Below are 23,204 nucleotides of genomic sequence, written 5' to 3' on the forward strand. Positions count from 1 at the left end.
AGGACACCCAATCTATATGTAATGACTCGGTCGCCGAGTTAGTTGAAGGGTATATTGTTATGAGTGTAAGTGTTATCTCATGCATTAGTTGTGCTATATCATATTTACAACAAGTCAATGGAAATTTACGATAGAAAATTTTTTATTTATTACTTAATTTTGTTATTATTAATTTTTCCACATGACTAACGCATGATTAGTTTGTTGCACGAATGATATGGCGCAACGGTTCCGTGCAATATGTTTTCTATTTTTATAATTCAAAGGGCTAAGTAGAAACAAGTTAATATTTCAAAAAAAAAAAGTAGAAACAAGTTAAAGTTTGATGAGCTTAAATACGATTTCAAAAAAAGTATAAGGGTTTATCAAAATTAGGGGTGAGCATGGTTCGGTTCGGTTCGGTTTGGTTTAATAAACTCCAAAACCAAACTATATTTTAAGGGAAAATATAAAAACCAAACCACGCCAAATATTTACGTAAAATTTCGGTTCGGTTAACCAAACTTTAGCATCGGTTTCGATTCGGTTTGGTTCGGTTTGGTTAATATAGATTTAGATAAATATTATATATAATTATACGTAAAAATTAAAATTATACGTAATAATTTTTATTTATATGTGTGTATTAGTTTATATATTTTATTTTCATATATGTATCTATACACACATATTATATTTATATATAAATATTTCAATAAATAAATTTTATATTTATTTATACATATATAAATATTAATAAAAATAATATTATTGTAAACTTCGGTTTTTCGGTCGGTTCGGTTAACCACTAGTTGAAACCAAACCAAAACCAAAAACCATACTTTTTTATAATTTGAAACTAAACCAATCAATTTTAACCATTTTAACCAAACCAAAATTAATTTCAGATTGGTTTGGATCGGATTAATGGTTTGGTTCGGTTTTTGCTCACCCCTAATCAAAATCACTTTCCTTCTCTTCAAAACATTTAAATTTTCCGGTCCTTTTGTTGAAAGAAATCGCATAACTGAAGAACCCTAACAATGGAATCAACAGATGAATACTCGCCCCATCAATCACAACCCCAGCAATATACTACTAATACCCACTTAAATTCAGTCGATTTTGATCCGTCCCAAACAGCAAAATTCTTGTCTGATATCCTCAACACAGCATCACCACATGACATGGAATCTGCACTGTCTTCGGCCGGAGTTAATCTCACTTCCGACATTATCCATGAGGTACTTAAACTTTCTTACAGTAATCCCACTTCGTCCATCGAATTCTTTCGATGGGCGGGCCGGTCTGTTAAGCACACCCCGTATTCTTGGAATTTAATGGTGGATATGCTAGGTAAAAACCAGTTATTTGATGAAATGTGGAATGCAATTCGGTCTATGAAACAAGAAAATGTGTTGTCTATGGCTAGTTTCGCTTCGGTTTTTGGTAGCTATTGTAAAGCTGGGAGATTTAGTGATGCTGTTATGAGTTTTGATGTGATGGATAAGTATGGTGTTGAGCAAGATGTGGTTGCTATGAATTCTCTTTTGAGTGCCATTTGTAATGAGGGTAATCAAACTAGTAATGCTATGGAGTTTTTTGATCGGATGAAGGCGAAGATTAAGCCGGATGGGGATAGTTATTGTATTTTGTTGGAGGGTTGGGAGAAAGAAGGGAATGCGGGTAAAGCTAAGAGTACGTTTGGTGAGATGGTGATACGCATTGGATGGGATCCGGAGAATATGCCTGCTTATGATTCTATTTTGAGCTTGCTTATACGAGAATCGCAGACTGATGATGCTATTGCGTTCCTTCGGCTTATGAAGAAGAAGAATTGTCTTCCGGGTTTGAGTTTTTTCTCCAATGCTCTTGATGTGCTTTTTAAGAGGCATGATTATGTGCATGCTATTCTGATGTGGGATATGATGGTGGATGGTGGGTCAATGCCCGATTTGATTATGTATAACTCCATGATTGGCTTGCTTTGCAATAACAATAACATTGATACTGCGTTTCGATTGTTTGATGAGATGATCTGTCATGGAGCTTTTCCTGATTTTTTGACTTATAAAATGATTTTCCGATGTCTCCTTAAGAATAAAAAGGTTTCCCAAGCTCGTAGCTTCTTCCATGAAATGGTCAAGAATGAAAACCCTCCTACTCATTTTGATTGTGCTGCATCCATCACAATGTTTACGAGCGGTGGTGACCCTGAAATGGCTGTTGAGATATGGGACTATATGATCCAGAATCAGGAGTTGTCTCTTGATGAGAGTGCAAACGCTCTTCTTGTTGGGATTAGTAATTTGGGTAGGTTGTCGGAGGTAATTAGGTTCGCTGAAGATATGTTTGATAGAAGAGTAATTATTTATGAATCAACTATGACAAAGCTGAAAACTGCTTTTTATAACAAGGGTAGAAATTCAAGGGACAGGTTTGACAACCTCTTGAGGAAATGGAAATCTGAAGCTGTATAGTGAAATTCCTGTCCACTCTGCTATTGCTTGAAATCATTCCGTACACGGGTGAGTCATTAGAGGAAGTGGCTTGTGCTGATAGCCTTTCAAGGAGATGGTAAGCTTTCCTGTAACTATGCTGTAAATTCGATATATATTCGTTTAGATCAAATGTTAGGTATGCAGATGCTATACTGTAATTTCCTCTTTGTTAATCTATGGAGCAAGCTATAATTTCCATTCATGCATTGCTCAAGAACATTTTTGACAGGGGCATTCATTAATATTAATGCATTGCTGTGAGGTTAACGTGCTATGTCCTCTTTACTGGGCTTTTATTCCGTGCTAGAAATATGATGGCCATTCATTAATATAAATGCTTTGCTGTGCGCGCCATGTCCTTTTTTCTTGGCTTTTATCCTGTGCTAGAAATATGATCTCTCTCTTTTTGTCTCACAATGTGGTGTCATGGTTAATTGATAATTTCGACTGTAACGGTTGGATCTTCCTTTTTCCCTTCCATATTGCCCTTCTCTCACTCAAATATACATCTATCCCGTTATCAGTTTTCACTGCATCTATAGTTGAATAGCAGACATTGTTTTAGCAACTGAGTCGATCCACGCTTTCATTTAGATCTATTTAACCAATTTATTTGCTGACTTTTATCGTCCAAGTAATGTGCTAGAAAACGAATCTGTATAGCAGACGCCAATAATGAGATTAAAGTTTATCGAAGGGAGTTGGCTTGAGTCATCTTATGTGCTGGAAGCTCGTTGTCTTAATTGGTATTCTTGCTCAATGAAGTTGGTTTCCTGAATAACAAAATTGCACATATTAATGTGATTATATTCCTTAGTTTGTGCTTAATGAATATGGCTTTAGATTTTTTTTCGTTTTTTCTTATTTATATCTTACTTTTCTACTTTCGTGCTGCAACCATTTTTTGTTTCAGTTTTGTTGCAGATCATGTGTTTCGTCATCCTTTTCTTTTTTCCCATATTAATTTCTGTTTCGTTTCCGACCTTATGCTCAAATTTTGATTTCTGATCTTTGTATGCACAATAGACCTGATTGTTGGTGGTCCTGTGCTACTATTGTTGTTAAGAAGGAAAATCAGGATGAGTGCTCTCTATCAATTTTCACTTGCTTCAAAGACTTGTTGTACGATGAGTTCAAATAAATTCCATGCTTTACGTACTAATTCTATTTTTCTTATTAAGTTTTATAGAATTGATAATATTTATATCAAATGAATTGATAGTATTTATGTCAAAAATATTAAATGGATTCATTTCCAAATGAAATTAATTTTAGAGTAGAATTCAATCAAACAAAGGGTTCCATGTACATATTGTACCTTGACATGACACATGAGCAGGGCGGGCACGGTTTGGTTCGTTTTGTATATAACCAAAACCGAACCAGAATTCCGAATAACATATTCGAACTTTGCTAGTTCGGTTTATTGTTATTTTGATTTGGTTCGGTCAGTTTATCTTTTATAAAGAATAAAAAAAAGAGTGAAGGTTCAAAAACCCCCCTGAACTTGGCACGAAGTATCAAATAAGCCCAACCTCGCAAAAGTGGATCAAACCACCCCAGAACTATGCAAAAACGTATCAAATACCCCCTTCCCCACTCTCACCCTAGAGAGTGAACACACTCTCCGGTTTTACATTACTTTAAGTGGTTTTAGAGGGTTAAAAGATTAAAATAGTCCTTAATATTTAAATCATTCACAAAATTAACATTTAATATATTTTTATAACTTATTACATTTTAATACTTTAAAAATCAAATTGATTTCAAAATAAAATCAAAGGGATCTTTTTATGCTTTTTTCCAACTATCATCTTCTTCTCCGGCCACATATCCACCGCCGCCGAACATACCCACCACCGCCGAACATACCCGCCGCCGCCGCTCTCCACCGTCGCCGCTACTCCCCGGGCGTCTCTGCCGCTACTCCCCCGGCGTCTCCGCTCCAGATCCCGTCTGGGATCTGTTTTCAGTTGAAGAACAGATCCCAGACGGGATCTGTTCTTCAACTGAAGAACAGATCCCAGACGGGATCTGTTCTTCAAAAACGGAGAACAGATCCCGTCTGGGATCTGTTCTTCATTGAAGGACAGATCCCAGCGTGGGATCTGTCCTTCTTCGTGAAGGACAGATCCCATTTGGGATCTGTTCTTCAAATGAAGAACAGATCCCACACCTGGGATCTGTTCTTCATTTGAAGAACAAAATGAAGAACAGATCCCAGGTGGATCTGTTCTTCATTTGATTATTCCGGAGGTGGGTCGGGGAGGGGTGGCCGGAATTGATTCCGGAGGTGGTCGGCGGCCGGTTTAGTATTTTCAGTTTAGTAATTAGGGTTAATTTTAGTGAGAGTGATTAGAAAAAAGGTAGAAAAAACCCCCAATTATATATTACTTAAATTTTAAATTAAATAAATCAATTAGTGTTTTAATTAAGATTAATTAGGGTTAATTTTTAAAAGTAGCTTATTCCACTCTCTTTTTTGGTCAAAAGGGTGAAACCGATCCGGTTTTGACAAGTTGTGGGGTGGTTTGATCCGGTTTTGTGAGGTTGGGCTTATTTGATACTTCGTGCCAAATTCAGGGGGTTTTTTGAACCTTCACTCATAAAAAAAATCAATTAACTATCATTAAAATTATATGTATAATTAACTTTTTATAAAATATAATGATTATTAGCAATGATTTAATGTTAATTTTTTTTAATAATGCTAATGAATAATAAATTTACTGTTTTAATTTATATATATATATATATATATATATATATATATATATATATATCAAAAGAAAGTTTAGGTTTGATTTTTGGTTCGGTTTGGTGAATCTAGTTCTAAAACCAAATATAAACTAAAAACCAGAATTTTTATAAATTTCAAACCAAATCAAACTATATTAACCATTTTGACTAATCCATTCTCAATTTTAATTCGATTTGGTTTGGTTTGGTTTGCTTTTTAGTTTGGTTTTTTGTTCATCTCTATTGTCAAATTTTTGAGATGTTCCTAGATTGGGTTGACAAGGACCAATATGGTTACTATCTTTTTATAGACCTAGTGTTGGAATATTGATAGGAGTAGAAATACTCCTATATTCTATTCCCTCTATCCCACTCTAATTGACAAAATATGGAGTTTTTGGTGTCCCATTCTAATTGACAAAACTAACATAACTATAATTTTATTCTTTAATTTTCCATCTTTACCCTCATTTAAAATCATGTCTTTTATGGAAAATGGTGAGTATTTAATGAAAATTTGACTAATATATACTAATAGCATTAATTAGCTCCATTATCAATAGAAGGGTATATAAATAATTTTCTATGTCATTTATTAACTTATCTTGGTTATTGAAATATAGTTATTTTGTCAATTAGAGTGGGACGGAGAGAGTATGTGTTTATATGTTATATATGTGCATTTGACGTTAGTTTTGAGCTTCTTTGTACTCGTTTTTGTATTTGAGCATTTCAGGCATAATATGGGAGTTTTTCATGATATTCAAGCTATTTGAAATCCATTGGGATCATAATTGAAGTTTAGAGAAAAGTTGTGCGAAAATACGATGAAAATAGACGCCGAGAGCACAATTTCCTACTTGTGAAATTGACCCTTCTTCATTGATTGAAGATTTTGGAATACTTACAGACTTCAATTGAATTTTTGTTCTTCAAAAGAAATCAAGTAGACCTCCTAATCTTTCCATAGAATCAAGAATCGACTCATTCCGACGTTTCTACATCGAGTTATGACATTTTGAAGTTGACAGTTGTGCAGCAGAAAATGGTGTGCGAGCGCACAAGTCAAGGTGTGTGAGCGCACACCAAGAGTATGCGAACGCACAGCCCTGTACGAACCCTGTGCAAGCATTTTTTGGTTCGAGTAGCTGAAACAAGAGGTATACGAACGCACAAGTCAAAGTGTGCGAACGCACACTACCGAAAAGGCATAAAAGGTCGTTTAAACCTTACCACATCACCTGAATTCACTTAAACTTGAGGGCAACTTTGGGGTTACACATGGGTACTAGCCAAAACCCTTCTCTGAGATGAAAGACATATAAATACAGTACCAAATAACAAAGTAAGGGTTCGTTTAGTTCGCCACATTAGACATTAGTTTTTACCTTAGTTTAGTTTACCTTTTGATTTTCGTTCATCGTTTTAGCTTGTATTCCGGACTTTCTTCATCATTGCTTTGGGATTATTGTCGATTAAGGTACGATAACTATTAAGAGATTAATTATTATTGTTTCTTTTTCAGCCATGAATTCTTATTACATTATTGTTGAATTATCTCTGAATATGTGTAGCTAAACCCTCCATTGAGAATTATTAATGGGATTTATGTCTGTTTAAACAAATTAGATGTGTGGGTTGTTGTTACTATGTTTTAATTATTGTTCTTAACGCTTGAATTTATTTGGCCAATTTGTTCATTTTCCTGTGTTTCGGTTTTAGCTTGAGAGATTAAAACTGAAATAGAATAATATAATTGCAAACATAAGAGTTAATTGTGCGAGAGTGAATTGACAAATACGTGTTCCTAGGGTTTTCTTCATAAACATCAATTGTTCAATAATTAGGTTAATCATTGTGCATGAGTGAGTAATTAGCCTAATTTTAGTTCGTTGTATGTTTTTGCCTGCAGTTGCTCGAGAGAGAATTTTAGGTGCTTACGATTAGCCTGAACCTTAGTAGAACAACCAAATCCATATTCCAATCAAATAAACAGCATAATGACGATTAATAATCCCTACTTTCTCCATATTTGTTAAACACCAATTTATTCACAGTTTTAGTTTACTTACTTTACATTAATTCATTATGTCTTTTTAATTTATTCAAACAAAACAAAAATATCTTTTTAACCATCCAAATCGAGTCTCCTAACTTGTTGTATTTAGAAGATTTTTCTGTGGGTACGATATCCGGACTCCGCAATCTGTATTACAAGTTGGTATACATACGCTTGCGTATTTTTACCAACAAATATTGAGAGATTTGGTTAGGGATGGTTTACAGTGGTGAAAGAGTTAATAAGAAGAATGGTTGATATGATATTTTGACCAATTAAGGAGTTCTCTATTGGAATTCTCGTCTTATGGATATGGTTGGTATTTCAATTTAGAATGGATTTTTTCTCATTCCAATTTCATAATTTGGGTTAGGCCTTGAGATTCGGGGGAATCAAGATCGGGACTTTGGATTAGGGTTGAGACTCGAGACTCAAGGTTGGGGTCGAAACTCAACAATGAGACTCGGGATCGAGGTCAGATCTGAGCGTCAGAATGGAGACTCGAAGTTGGGGTGGGATTGAGACATGGGATTCTGATCGGGATTGGGACTTGAGATTAGGGTCAGGATTGAAACTCGAAGTCGGGACTGAGTTACGAGTCAGGCGGCAGTTTGAAAATTGAGTTAGGGACTCGGGTTCAAAACTCGAGGTCGGGACTTAGGGTTCGGTTCAGACTTGTGGTCGAGATAGGGAGGCTCGGTTTCATAGTCAGAATTTGGGTTCAAGTTTGGCAACTTTTTTATTAACTAAATTCTATTTCTGTTTTTAATTGAACATACTAAATTGAAAAGGAAACTATCACTTGATTAAGTTGCGTTTGTCAAATTATAATTTAAGAATTTTAAAACTTTTAATTTTATAAATGCGATTATATTTTCCATTCCTATTCCAAGACGGTGATATTAAACGTACCTCTCACCGCTTAATTGATTGATTAGTTCTTTTTGTTAAAATCAAACTAAAGCAAAATCAAGATTAAAAATCAAGCTCGTAGTGTAAAACTATTTTCTTCTAATCTCTTTATTTACATTATTTTTGTCGTATCCTTTTTTGTTTCCTTATATTACATTTTTTTTCCAATTCCAACAAAAGAGCGTGCAAATCGAAATTGAACAAATAGAGGGATCTGAACATGAACAGGTTTGCTATAGGAATTTTCCGAAAAAGTGGTGAAGTGCAAGAGCCTTAGAATGGATTCAGCCTAACTTTGGAGCCTTTTATCACCGACGTCCCTGAAATTAAATTTTGACATGTAAACCCCCTGAGTTTTGATTTAAAAGCCTCTAAACTCCTTTTGTCCAATTTTTGGTTAACATCGTCAATGTCTGGTGGCATGTCACTTAAAAAATTAAAAAAATAAATAAAATATATACAATTGTAGAAACCTATTTTCAGGACAGGTGAAACGTGATAAGGGATTTAAGCATCTAATGATGATTTCTAGAGAAATTTGTTCGGGTTACGAGCTATCAATTTGGTTATTTGAATCCAAGCAAGTGTGGTCAGTGTACAGGTGCGAATTTGAGGGATTGAAACGTAACTAGCCGTAAATAGCCTATAAAAATGTTAAAAAATTATAGTCTAAGTCTAGAGAATGGACTAATCGCAATATATTAGAAGTTTATAAGCCAATTTGACAGTTTGACGTAATAAAATTGACCATATCTGAATCTATAGGATCCTAAAAACCTTTTTTAACACTTTCAGGCACCAAATATGACTTTAAACATGCTTTACTTAGCCATCAAGTTTTAATAAAAAAATAATTAATAAAATGGAAGTTTAACTCAATCCTAATACTGAAAGGCTTATCAATTCAAATTCACACTCTTTGATCTATCTAAGACTCTAGCTCTCAAACACCTAACCCAATACGGACTCTGACTAACCCTAAACCTAATTTACTCCTATAAATAGAACCCCTAGATAACCTAGCTAAAGGTCAGACCAGTAAGTATTCAAGCACCAAAAAACAGACACTAAACCCTAGACTTTTAGAGGTTGGACGAACCACCCTACCCCTACACACACAAACACTAGTCCTTCAAGCAAGTTAAGACGTTAGGGATTGATCCAAAGCTGGATACCACATCCGGATCGCTAGAAAACGAGCTAAGGACTCAAAATATTACTTCTGAGGACCCATAGTTTTTTATAACTTTATTTATTATTTATATGCCATAATTACTGAATTGGTGCATTTAGTATGCATGGTTAAGTAATTTTAGTTGTTTTAGTCATAAAATATCAGTGTGTTAATTTTTCAAAATTGCAAAGTTCGTTGATGACATTGTCAAGTTTGAAAGTTTATGTTGTAATTGCAAATTAGGACAAAGTTGGTGAATTTATTTGCAATTAACCCTAAAGCAAAATACAACACATAAAGAAGCATTGTTACCACTACAACACACAGAATTTGGTAGAAACATATATAATTTATACATAAATATGCGATCGATTCGAGTGAAATTAAAATTTTCAACCATTAAACTCAAAACCAAATTGTATATCATCTGTATAATTCGGTTCGATTAATTTGGTTTCGCTCAGTCTGTTAGATTAGTTTCGAACAAATAATGCCCTCTTCTAGTTAGATTCATACATCTTTCATAAGTGAAACTCTCTTATATTTATGTTTAACTTTAAATCAGAACGAAGAGTTGAGATTGCTGTAAATTTCTTACAAAATGGTTAATAATCATCCATAGTCTTTAATTTTTAGACAATTAATTTACAAACCTTTTGTATTTCAATTTCGGTTAGTAAGCTTCCTGAGTTTGATTAGGAGATTGATAACCTTCTACCCTCCATTTTAAACTAACACCATTAAGTATTGTTAATGTGACACTTAAAAAAATAAAAAATAAATACATACACGATCAACTCCACATCACCAATTCCAAAAGAAACCTTAAAATATAAAACTAAAAATCCTTAAAATTTTAAAAATTCCAAAAATTCTACCTACCCCTTTCACAGACCGCTGTCACCACCAACTCTGCCTGCCTGCCTCCATTTGTCTTTCTTAGAGGACGAACCCATCTGACGAAGATGAACAAACGACCCGTGTTCGTTCTCTAAGTCTTGGTTCGTCCTCTATAGACAGACGAACCAAAAGAACCTAATTCGACCTTTGAGGAAGACAAACTAAGAAAATCCAGTTCGTCTTCTGAGAAAGACGAACTGCGAGAATCCAGTTCGTCCTCCTCAAAAGATGACGAGCTGTCACGATCCAAATTATGGAGCCGAGACCGAAGTTAGGGAACGGAAGTGGTAGCTCCGGAACCCGTAGCAAGCCTAAAACCACTATCAATTTTTCGCAAATATAATACAATACATTCACAAACGGAAGCTAATATATATATATATATATATATATATATATATATATATATATATATATATATATATATATATATATATATATATATATATATATATATATTCAAATATTTACACTAACTGTTCGGATAACCTCGTGGGCTCTAGTTACCGTATCATGTACGAACTGGCCTCACGGTACTATATACATAAGTTAGTGTAACTATCCATATCACCGGCATCTGGTGCTGTGAACAAAACACATCATACGTAGCCTGCAAAAATATATAACAAAGACAGCAAGTAAAACATTAACCAAGATGTACTGCTTTCAAGGCTACGACTCTATCGACACAAGACCACTACTGTAGCACTACGGAAGTCAAAGAACTATACATACATAGCTGACTTCCGGATCCAAAACTGGCTTCTAACTAGGTCCAGACGCTAAGCACCTGTAAGACATCAAAAGTGAGGGGTCATTATTTGGGAAAATACTGAGTGAATTTGCATTTACTAACGGTATTAATATAAAAACATAACATCGCATTTCAAATAAGCATTAATATAAAAAGGGTTAATGTCATAAAAAGTCACCAACTTTACACGTTTTCTCATTTTAATCACGTAGTTTAAATTTTCTCATTTTCATACACGAATTACCACTTTTTCTCAAATTCATACACGGTGCTGAGGTGTCACTGCTCCATTGGTGTAATTCATTGAGGTAGAGGTCATTTTACAACAATGAATGAGTGTCGTCTCAGCACCATGCATGAATTTGAGAAAAAGTGTTAGTTCGTGCATGAAAATGAGAAAATTTAAACTATGTGATTAAAATGAGAAAACGCGTAAAGTTCGTGATTTTTTTTGACATTAACCCATATAAAAATACATATAAACAAGTATTTGATCCGTTCGAAACTAAAATCCTAAAACTTGACACGACTTACGAGTATTCAAATCAGACTAATCCAAATGGTCCGTTCACACTCAACCACGTCAGCCGCGACCAATTTCTTAATCCCAAAGTGTGGGTCCAGCCCACTAGATACGGGGCTCAGGTTACAATGTAACCGAGTTCTCGCTCGTATCGAATTCATTGTTCAACTTCGAAATTCACATTCATATTTGTATCATGCATGTATATATCAATTCATTTCTCATACTCAGACACTCTAGACTGACTCGATTACTGGTGATCACACAGCCTATTGACACCCAATAGGTAGCTAGTTTCTTCGGATCTCATACTAATTTTTCGTATAAAATTTATTAGAAACATATAATAATCTAGCAAATCATACGTAATGCGATGCATTTAAATAATAATATAAGATATAATATTAAATTATATAAATAATACACAAAAGTAAAGTGCAACTCACTGTGACCGCTATCCACTCTATAATGAGTTCGATATGGTAATATGCTCATGCTAGTCCTCGTCTACTGACCTCACCGCTCGCTGACGCGTCCGATATAAATTAATTAACGTTTTATAGTTAGACGTGAATTTCGTGTTTTGCATGTACAATACTTTTAATTAAGTTCTAGGGTTTAGTTTCATTTTCCAATATTATTCACGAATCGATAATCCTTTATTGCATTCGCGATATGTCGAATTCCACTTCTTGTATTAAGAATCGTAAATCCTACTTAACGTTTTCTATTATCATAAATCGCTCAAAACGTCGAGCTTATCTCGAGACTTATGACTCTCGGGGCCCGTAATTCATCTTTTAGAGTCAAATATTCAAACATGTAAAATGCCTATGTCGAAACACGGCCCGTGTGCACACTCGTGCAAGTTGGGTGCACATTCGTGCGTCTCGGAGGGTGCACGTTCGCGCAACCCTAGTTCACGTACGTGCACCTCCTCTAGTGCACGTTCGTGCACCTCGGATGGTGCACGTTCGTGCACCAGTGCACGGCCCCCTGGAAATCAAATTTCTGGGGCTTTCCGACCACCTCGATGCCCCACATACCTAGAAAACACTCCATTCTGCAAAACCTGTATTTAAATTTCTCTGAAATCACTAAAATCGAGCTAGTATCAGCAATTTCCAAATCCTTAACTCAAATATATAAAACAGCCACTAAATCATTAATTTTCAGGCTAATAATCGACCTCTTACCTTGTTACGATGCTCGGGTATGATAGAGCTTCCAATTCCGAAAAAATCGACGCGAAAATCGCTTGAATCGGACATCGAACGGCGAAACGGCGAAGTGACGATGTTTCGAGCGGTAAGAACGAATGATTTCTGGATCCTTCTTCTGATCCTTAATTCATTATCATTTTCTTATATATAACATGGCTAAAGGTTAGTTTTGATCCTTCTTTTCTTCCTTTATTACAAAATATCTTTTGAACTTTTCTTTTATTAACTAAATCAATTAATACTTTAATCATAGCCTATACGTATTATTTATATCCAATAAATAATACGACCCGAGAATTTATACTTTCCTGTCAAACCTTATAATTTTCATTCTTGAGACGTAATTGGATAAATTACCACTTTAGTCCCTGAACTTTATTGTGGGACTTTTCTTGACCTTTTTCCTCTTAATTCCAATTCCAAGTTTAGAACTGAAAATATAATATTAAATTTCTTGCTATAATCCTTTCCGAAACCGACCTATTAAAATTTATTTATTAAAATTCTCGAAAATCTTTCCAACATAGCACTCTGATGGCTCAACGCAGGACACGTGGCCCGATTGGATAGTTGAATCTTTTGCGGTAATACATTCTTCCCCCTTATAAAAATTTGTCCTCGAATTTTCATATATTTTTGCTAAACCTTAAAGCTTTGTTCTTGTGCCTTTCTTGATATCCGTTACTAAGACTTCTTCTTTCACTTTGACTTCAAACTCATTATTCGCTTGCAACAATGACGTTGCACTTATAGCATCTTCTTGCTACTTTGCGTAGCTGGGTATTCTCTCATTGTTATTCTTGTTCAGTCTGTTGCCTTTCCGAAATAGTGTGACCTTAGACGTATCCTTGATATCGTAATCCTTGCGTCATTACCACCTAGTCGGGATTTTCCTTTTTGGCTGTCATTAATCACTGACTAATGTTCCCTTGATCCTTTATTCCATTTGTAATAATCATCGGGTTGCTATTCGCCTCTCTTATGCGTAAATAGTCAGTGACACGTTACTCACATCCTTAGTGACGAACTTACTTTATTCATACTTTTATGGGTATTCACTTTTACAGTCTTAAGTCTGTAGTTTCAATCCTTATTGGCATCCCCTGTTGCCACTTTTCTTTCTTAGGCCGCTATATTCATTTTTTATTTATCTCCCTCACCATCTGATACCCAGTTCTCGATCAACCATTCTCCTTCAATTATACTCAATTTTTCAATTTGAGTTTTTTTTTCCGCTTTAAAAAATGTTTGAATATGTCCTTCATATTTGACACATAGTTTTATATTTGACACATGTTTTATATTTGAAAATTAGTCCAAGTATGCTTTTAATGTTATAAAAAGTATTAATATGTCAAATATAAAAAAATATATAATTTTTTTTAAATGAAAAATTTGTAATTTAAATAATCTAGTACAATAGATTTGAAAATTGAAATATAAGATAAAACAGATGACTATGAAAGTTTGAAGTGTAAATGAAAAGGAACAAAGGATCAATTCACCCCGTACTTTGCACGAAAGATCAAAATGACCCAAGATCATGAAAGTGGATCAAACAAACCCATATTTTTACAAAATCGGTCAAAAACATCCAAAAAAAGAGATAATTTATCCCTGCACCTAATTAAGCCTAATTTAATAGTACTAAATAAGTCTAATTTAATACTAAACGTAATTAAACCTAAATTAATACTGATAAGTATAATTTAATACTAACTAAACACAATTAAAATTCTAGTTAACATTAATTATTCTAATTAAATAAACCCCTAACCGCCACCCAACACCGTCCGCTGCCATCACCGCCGACAGATCTGCTAAGGAGTAGATCTCTCGGCGATGATAGCGACGAACGATGTTGGGTGGCGACGAAAGGTGTTGGGTGGCGACGAAAGGTGTTGGGTGGCGACGGTGGGCGCTGGGTGTTGTGAGATCAGTAAAATCCTTCTGTCCAATTTTTTTTGATGACAACGTCAATTTTGATGACGTGGCACCTATAAAAATAAAAAACAATAAAAACCGTAGTCCACATTAGCTGACACGTCATCAAAGCACCATAAACTTTTAAAATGTCGAAAATACCCCTACAGCTGCTGACCCCCAATTGTCTTTAGGTGAACCCAGATCTGGATTCACCTTGAAGATTTATTTGTCTTCAAACTAAAGATGAAGAGATCCTTCATCTTTAGCTTGAAGACGAATGGATCCTCTTTAAGTTGAAGAGGAAGAGATCCTTTATCTTTAGGCGAACCCGGATGAGATGAAATCTAGGTTTGCCTTGAAAACGCACATATTTACGAGCCCAAATGAGTTCGCCTACAAACGTAAGATGACAGCAACCTTTCGGTGGATGGCGGGAGTGCGGGCAGCGGCGGCAGGGTTTAGTGGTGGTTGGAGTTAGAGTTGATGGCAATTAAGTAAATAGCCTGATTTTTATTTTTAGGATTTTTTGTTTTAGGGGTATTTTGACGACGTGCCAAATGATGTGGAGTGAATTTTTTTTATTTAACCGCCATGTCAGCTTTTGGTAACGATGTCACTAAATATTTGGATGGAAGGAGTTTATTCGTAGTGAGATTAGGGATGGAAATGGGGAGGGGATTCCCTGATCCCCACGGGGCTCGCCCCTAATAGGGCAGGAAATCCCCACCAATTGCCCACATGGGTGCAGAGATGGGGAGGGGACGGGGGGTGTAGTCCCCACCCCATGGGGATCCCCATCCTGTCCCACGGGGACCCGATATATTTTTATATAATTTATATTATAATTTTTAATATATTGTTCATAATTTTAATAATTTTATTTAATTATTAGGATATTGAGTAATAATTTTAAACGACTTTTTATTTTATTTTGATTATTTTATTTTAATATTTAAAATTGTTGAATACTTTAATTTTTAAAATAATTTAATTTTATAATTTTTAATATTATTGATATTAAATAGTTCATATTTTTTTATCGAATCTTTCATGAAAATAATAAAAATATTTAAATATTTATATTAAAATTATACGGGAATGAGGATAGAGATGGATTAATCCCCATCAAATAAATGAAGACGGGGATAGAGATTCTCCATAGAAGATGGGGGTTGCTTCATACGTGAGACTAAAACCAAGGAGGTTTACAGGTCGAAAATAAACTTTAAGGACTATAGTAATAGAAAGCCTAAATGTTAAGGAGCATAGATGAAAATAAAGCGAATTTATGCCGATTTGAAGTCCTCAATTTGTTCCCTTCTAAATTGAATCCAAAACAAAAAACACTCATTTGATAAAATTCTTTTAGTTTCCGTGACAAAATGCCTTCACCAAACTAATTTTAGTTTGATAGATAGTCCTTCTCATTAATTTATTGTATAAAATCTCTTAGTTTCTGTTTGATTTAATCTGCACCTGAAATGGCAGCATCAGGGGGTGAAAGAGAAGTATGGAAGGCGCATACGGCTATGGCGATGGTGCAGTTATTTAACGGAGGATATCATGTTATTACCAAAGTGGCTCTCAACGTTGGTGTTAATCAGCTTGTTTTTTGTGTCTGTCGTGATCTCATTGCCCTCTCAATTCTCGCTCCCTTAGCTTATATTCGTGAAAAGTAATTCTTTTTCTCTTCTGGGTTCTTTTGATTTCTCATTTCATCATCTTTTTGTTTTTACAATGCATAGTTATTCAAATTTGTTGATGCTGACTTATATCTACTTCTGATTAAGACAATGATTGCTGTTGATGAAATGTAAATTTAACATTGTAATTAGTGTTGAGGATTTTGTCATATGTTTCTCTTCAGTTTAGATAGGTAATTGTGGTAATTCTATGCGTTGACCGGGTTCGAATTCTGTCACAAGAGCTTTACTAGTACCTTTGAATTCTTGAGTTCACTGTCACTTCATTCAATCAACGTGTCCCATTCATGAACTTAATTGATCTGTATAAGTAATACAAATTTCCAAGCCAATGCAGTTTGTTCAGTCATGTTTGTACAGTATTCAGCCTCTGTCGAGCTGTTTTTTTTTTTTGCAAGTTTTTGATACCAACCTTAAATGATCCGGACCTTAAATAATCAGAACCTGGAGCGATCCATGAATTGCCCCAACCATTCATGGATCGCCTTCTGGAATCCCCATGAGATGAACTCCGGTCTCGCCTGACTCCAACAAGAGGCGACCTATGCCCCACGTCCATCACACATAAAGATCGGCCAACATGGTCTGTCATGTACACATTAACTGTAAAAGAACTTTGGATAAACCTTGGCTGAACAACTGCATAACTGTTACTGCTGTTTCTTTTCTCTTCTTTATTTTTCCGTAGTAACAACTTTTAGACATTGCTTATGACTTTTGATTTATCTATTGAAGTGAATGATGCTTGATCTTGAGGCATTTCCTTATCCTTTTTGTAGAAGGATTCGGCCGCCAATGACGAAACAATTCCTTGTGTCATTTTTCTTCCTTGGGTTAACAGGGTATGCTTATTTGTACTCATGCTTATTGATCTACTCGTTGTGTTAATGTTGATCATGAATAGACCTGATAGGACATTCTAAGTAGTAAATCTTTTGTTTGATAGGATATTTGGCAACCAGCTATTGTTTCTTCTAGGCCTTAGCTACACAAATCCAACTTATGCAGCTGCAATACAACCCTCAATCCCAGTCTTTACATTTCTCTTGGCAGTGATGATGGGGTAATTTCCACAACTTCTCCTTTTCTTTTTTTCATGTTGCTCATTTGCTAATGATTTTGCTCATGTTTCCGGTCTCCATATGCATATGCATGTATCTTTCATATGATTGCGTTTTGTTCAGCTTCCTATGTAAACTTTTGCAGTACAGAAAGAATAAATTTGCTTAAAAGTGAAGGTCAAGCAAAGGTTGGAGGCACCATTGTCTGTGTTTCTGGTGCAATATTGATGGTTCTGTTTCGTGGTCCAGCTTTCTTTGGTTATAGTGAAGAAGACTTTGCTACAAATGAAATAAGTGCTAAGGGTCAACCAGAGCCTTCCGGATGGTTCTTGTCTAGCTTACTGAACATGGGATTGGATGGTTGGCACCTTGGAGTTTTATGCTTAATAGGGAATTGTATGTGCATGGCTGCGTTTTTGGCCATTCAGGTAAATCTTCACACCTAGTCATCCAATATAAGCAATTTGAGAGAGAGAGAGAAATTTTACCTAGTATTATGATTAATGTACTTAGAACTTGTCTTCCCTATCCCGCAAGACTATTTTTAGGTATTTACTTGAGCCCTTTTAGATTGCTAATTCTTAAGTGTGAACGTGTACTATGCCTGCTATACAAACTTGATATACTCTTTTTTTTTGTCCTGTTTAATCTCAAGTTATAGTTATCTGTTGAGTTGAGTTTTGTTTAAGTAATAGCAAGTCTTAAAGAGCCTAGTGCATAAGTGACATTGATGTCATAATCATTTGCTAATTAGACATTATTGAACTTTCTTTTTTCTTTTTAGTTGTTTAGAGAAACTATTTTTAAGACTTTGATGTTAAAAGTTTATTAATCATTGCGCTAAACTAAGTTACTTAGTGCCAGATAACTGGCAATGGCAATTCTTAGTTTCACTGCCATAATAAGTCTGTGGTAGAGAATTCAATGTGCTATAAAGCAAATTTGCAGAGACTTAGTGATTAAAGAAAATGTTTGTAAAGTGAATTTGAGAGATGAATTTTACTAAGATGCAACTTTAAGCAGATGATGGTGAGCTAAGTTTGTTTTAGTCCATACATTGCGGAGAGAACTGTGAGTAATCTCTAGTTTGAACTTTGAAGTATACTAGGAATCGTGAATCCATCTTGAAGAATGTATTTATTTAAATTGGTCAAATCAAACGACACTGAATAATACTGATTTATCTTGTTAATGAATTTCAAGTTCATGATACACATTGAAAGTATGGAAAGCTAACCATCTCTAAGTTATTGATGGGCAAGTTACATGAAGTACCCTACTAAAAACTGTGATTACCTATATGGCATGGGACCTGTGTTCAGTGTCGCTTATATTATAATTCTAGATCAGCAATTTTCTGCACTTCAAGTTGTTGTTTCATGTGGCGTCTATTTGATCTGTGCTTCAACTAGATAATTAGCTGACTGCTACTGCATGAGAAACTAATTGCTAATGCCTTTCTATAAATTTTTCCATTCTAATCCCCTTGATATCATCTTCTTTTTATTTTTATTAAACATATAAATAAGTCATGCAATGTGTCATGAAGGTGGATCTTTTAAGAAGTTCTTGCACTCAACATGATATGGGACCTATGTAACACTATCTGTCTGATATCCCAAAAAAACAATATGTCTGAATATTCATTTTCTTTTTAATGTAAATTTATGTGGAATGTGGATATGGCTGTTCTGACTATCTAACTTGTAATATTTATATCAAATTCAGCAATTTGGATTGCAAGAATTTTGTGTAAGAGTTGTGTTTATCTGTATATTGTTTTTAAGTTACTGCGAATCGACAAAAAAGGTTTTATTTCAGATCATCTTTTCAGAGAACCAGTAGCTTTTCGTCTAACCATGCTTAAATCTCTCATTATGAATGCATTGATAGATTTGTATTCTTCCTGGTGTTGAGTTTTTGTTTTCTACAAAATTTGCAGGCTCCAGTTTTATCAAAATATCCTGCAAGCCTTTCTGTCACAGCTTATTCATATGCTTTTGGAGCTCTATTGATGGTAGTGACAGCACTTTTTATGACCAATGGTTCAACAGAATGGAATCTGACACAATCCGAGATTTGGGCTGTCATCTATGCTGTAAGTCTCTTATTATGTATTATTTGACCTTGAATTTTGTGCGCACATTATTTCATTCTTTTACAACATCCCCTGCTTCCCCTGCTTCTCTCCCCAGCCTGCCTCTTCGTAGATTGATAATCAGTAGAGGATCTCTGTACTGAAAAAAACTCCGAGATCCACTTGAATTTCGGAGGGTGAGAAGTCAAACAACATACGCACTTAACTGTAAAATTCATTTCCTCTTTCTAATTTTTGCAATCTTAGCAGTGGAGAGTTAAATCATGTCGGCGACTGATTAAGTATCTTGAATTTCAACTCATTTCAACGCTAGTACTGTCTCGATGCTTTTCTTTTGTCTTTGATGTTGTAATTTTAGGGACTGAAGTGTGCATGTCAACCATGAATGACATGGAAAACAACATTCTTCTATTGAGGGTTATGGCCTATCTGTTAAAGAGATTTTCTTTTCAAACATCATCAGCCATCCTTATCCGATTGCCTTTTCCAACTTTTTTATTCAAATTTAGTTGGGTTCTTTTGGCACTGTTATAAACTTATAGAGATAATATAGATGACTACCATCAACCTTGAGGTTAACTCAAAATTATAAATGACTCCTAAAAGATTATTGTTTCCCTCCTTTAAGTGGGGTTTCAGCTATCTAACAAGTCAAGGGCTATGATGCACAAAAACCTTGAGGAAGCTGCATTTTCCCACTTCAGAAACTTTTCTGTTTTTGAAACTCTCATAAACCCATACGAATCATTTTGCGGCCGGTTTTCTAATTAATAAAATTAGATACCCATTTCCTAATAGAAAAACAACCTCAGAAGTTACCTAAAATAATAATTAAAATAACTTAATTAGTTATTCACAAACTTTAGTATTCATGTTATCCATAATCTACTAATAAAAAAACTTTTTTTTCCTTCCTAAAACACAATTTCTATATTCTAAATTATTATTTGTTATGAACTTAAATTTTAATTATATTCAAATAATTTATTTCATTAAGTGCCATAAACAATAGTTTACTCGCATTTTTGTTATAAATGAAATTTAATAATTTTTGGTAATTTTATTATTCTCAGTTTTTTCCCATGATTCTGTTTCCTATATTTAAAAAATCGTTTCGCAGTTTTCATTTCAGTTTCAGTTTTTGTTTTTCTCTTGCAACATAGATCAAAGAGAGATTGTGAGTTTTTAAAGTTCAGAGAAAAACGATATTTTGACCTAAACTCAGTAATAGTAGTGATGGTAAATTGGTAATTTTCCTTAGATAATAGGCCTAAATGCACCAAAATCTTCAACTTTTGCGTGTTTTTGGTATTTAACATAATCTTTTAATTTTGGCATAAAATTACACGAACTTTCTAATTTTTGCAATCAAGACACCGGCACCGTTTTGGATGTAAAATGACACCATTTTTCAAAGAAAACGCAAACGTGGTCTTAATTACAAAAATTTGAAAGTTCGTGTACTTTTATGCCAAAATTAATAGTTTATGTTAAATATGCAAATCACGCGAAAGTTGGTGATTTTTGGAGCATTTAGGCCTACGCCTATCTAAATCTGCCATAGATATTCCCTTTTTCCTTGTAGCGAATAATCGTATAACCATAGATTCATAGAAATAATGAAATTGATTTCATCTTCTTTCTGAAACTCTTTTACACGAATGTGCTTGGCTAAATCTGACCGTAAAAATCCAAGTTCTTTAAACTGATATCAGTAATGTTTTTTTTCACAGGGAGTTGTTGCTTCTGCACTTAATTATGGACTACTGACATGGTCCAACAAGATCATGGGACCTGCTTTGGTTGCACTTTACAATCCATTACAACCTGCTGCTTCTGCTTTCTTGTCGAGAGTTTTTCTTGGAAGCCCCATTTACTTGGGAAGGTAAAAACCAGTCAGTTTCACACTTTATTTAGATATCAAGTCGGATGATCCATACATCTTCTTGGTTTATAAATGTTCCCATTTTGTATTTTCTTTTCGTTATTAGAAACAAATTTGCTTAATTCCTAGATATGTTTTGTAGCACATAGCGAGTATGTGGCTTATTCTGTGTTTTTCTGACGTGGTAACAGCATATTGGGTGGTTGCCTAATCATTTCTGGTCTTTATTTGGTAACTTGGGCGTCGCACAGAGAAAGACAGGCATTTGCTGGGATAATTTCATATGTTACCCGGGGCTCAGAACCACTCATTCATAAAGATGCATCAGCTAACAAGGGTGCGTATCATAGAGGAAACTTGCATTCAGGGTCCTCCGCATTGCCAAAACCTACAGATAAAGCAGGCAAACTATGAAATGTTGTGTAAAATAAATCTTTTTGAATGTCACATATTTTTGTGATTATATAACTTCATGTATTAAGTATACAATGTTCGCATAACACACATCTTTGAAAGAGACCTCTACAGAAAATTATTTTTTTGCTTCTTCTAAGTTGTTGGCCACTTGCTTAGGAAAATACTTACGTATACCTGGTGTGTATATACACTGGTCTCATGATGTGGGTCACGCCTACATGGTGGAGTCCACGCTGAGTGAGAGTTTGCTGTATATACAACTGGTATAGGAATGATATTTATTTATCTTATAATCATCGTTATTATTGTAAGCACTTTAATGTCATTTGGTTTGACCTAACATCTTACCAAGTAAAGTTTTATGGCTTTCTATTTTTTTTTTGTGCAGTCATGTAGATGAGAATTATCTCGGTTGGATGAACATAGCAGAGAATCCATCGAATTGCATCCTTTTCCTACAGATATATGAAAAGGTACACGTCCCCATGAATTCTCATGCGGTTGAGACTTGTGGATTTTTGATAGGCATGGATCTGGAAGAAATGAGGTAAACCTAGCAAATTCTGCAATTTAACTATAGAACTGAATTAGGACAGAGCGGAAGCAAAATCAGTGAATGGTAACTCCTATTTCGCTGTTCTGCCTAATTACTATCTGCTTCTAATATTTCTGGTTCACGTAGAAGTTTGCTTTTCCTTGACTCGAACGATAACCTAAAACTCTTTATCGGAATTATGAGTAAGAATGTAAAACAGAGAGAATTTTTCTCCGTGCTTGCTCTGCATTAACTTATTTTATATTTACAAATTTTCTGTAATGTTTCATGCATATGCTACCTTGCTTGAAATCACTAATATATCTCGGCTAATTTGCAACATCACATGGGAGAAATGTAAAGTTGGTGTTGTATTCATTCATGTTTTAGTGTTTTGATGCCTATTAGGTAGCTTATTAATTCATGTAGTTGCCTCTTTCATTCACGCTTCATCTATATTGCATGGAAATGGAAAACGTTTAAATAGCAAATGGAAGAACGTTATCTTTTTATAAGAATAAGTTATGAATATAAAACTTGGAGTCTCATAACTGTTTCATTTCCGAAAACAAAATGCCGACTCGGTAAGTTTTCCTGCAACATAATATCATTAAGCATGGTTTGGTAATCCGAACATCTTTATTGTTTGGGGAGGGTAGGAAATTGGGTTTGGTACACATATCTTCCTCAATGTATTTGTGGTATTGTTGGTAGCCCTTGTTTGTCTGATGTTCTAGTGGAAGGCAGATTTTTTTTTTGGGTGTTGTGAACTGTGAGCTTGCTGGACATACCTTTAAATTATGATCCATGCGACA

The 23,204-nt window shown here is 34.7% G+C and overlaps 2 protein-coding genes across 4 annotated transcripts; both read left to right on the forward strand.

The window, feature by feature from the left end:
* Positions 1-942: 942 nt before the first annotated feature.
* Positions 943-2,754, forward strand: LOC126683446 (pentatricopeptide repeat-containing protein At1g77360, mitochondrial-like). Its single transcript, XM_050379344.1, has one exon. The coding sequence runs from the start codon at positions 1,023-1,025 to the stop codon at positions 2,457-2,459; it is 1,437 nt and encodes a 478-aa protein (XP_050235301.1). The 5' UTR covers positions 943-1,022; the 3' UTR covers positions 2,460-2,754.
* A 13,266-nt stretch (positions 2,755-16,020) lies between these two features.
* Positions 16,021-22,767, forward strand: LOC126683164 (WAT1-related protein At4g19185). 3 transcript variants are annotated; one of them, XM_050378999.2, is made up of 8 exons: positions 16,021-16,365; positions 17,173-17,235; positions 17,340-17,456; positions 17,600-17,882; positions 19,397-19,552; positions 21,286-21,437; positions 21,629-21,840; positions 22,243-22,767. In XM_050378999.2, the coding sequence occupies exons 1-8, from the start codon at positions 16,172-16,174 to the stop codon at positions 22,248-22,250; spliced, it is 1,185 nt and encodes a 394-aa protein (XP_050234956.1). In that variant the 5' UTR covers positions 16,021-16,171; the 3' UTR covers positions 22,251-22,767. The 3 variants fall into 3 exon arrangements, with proteins under 3 accessions (XP_050234956.1, XP_050234955.1, XP_050234957.1); XM_050379000.2 differs by having other exon boundaries at positions 16,023-16,365; positions 21,629-21,774; XM_050378998.2 differs by lacking the exon at positions 22,243-22,767 and having other exon boundaries at positions 16,022-16,365; positions 21,629-21,990.
* The last annotated feature ends 437 nt before the right edge of the window (positions 22,768-23,204 follow it).

The sequence above is a fragment of the Mercurialis annua genome, linkage group LG5 (genome assembly GCF_937616625.2).
Source record: "Mercurialis annua linkage group LG5, ddMerAnnu1.2, whole genome shotgun sequence".
Lineage (NCBI taxonomy): Eukaryota > Viridiplantae > Streptophyta > Magnoliopsida > Malpighiales > Euphorbiaceae > Mercurialis > Mercurialis annua.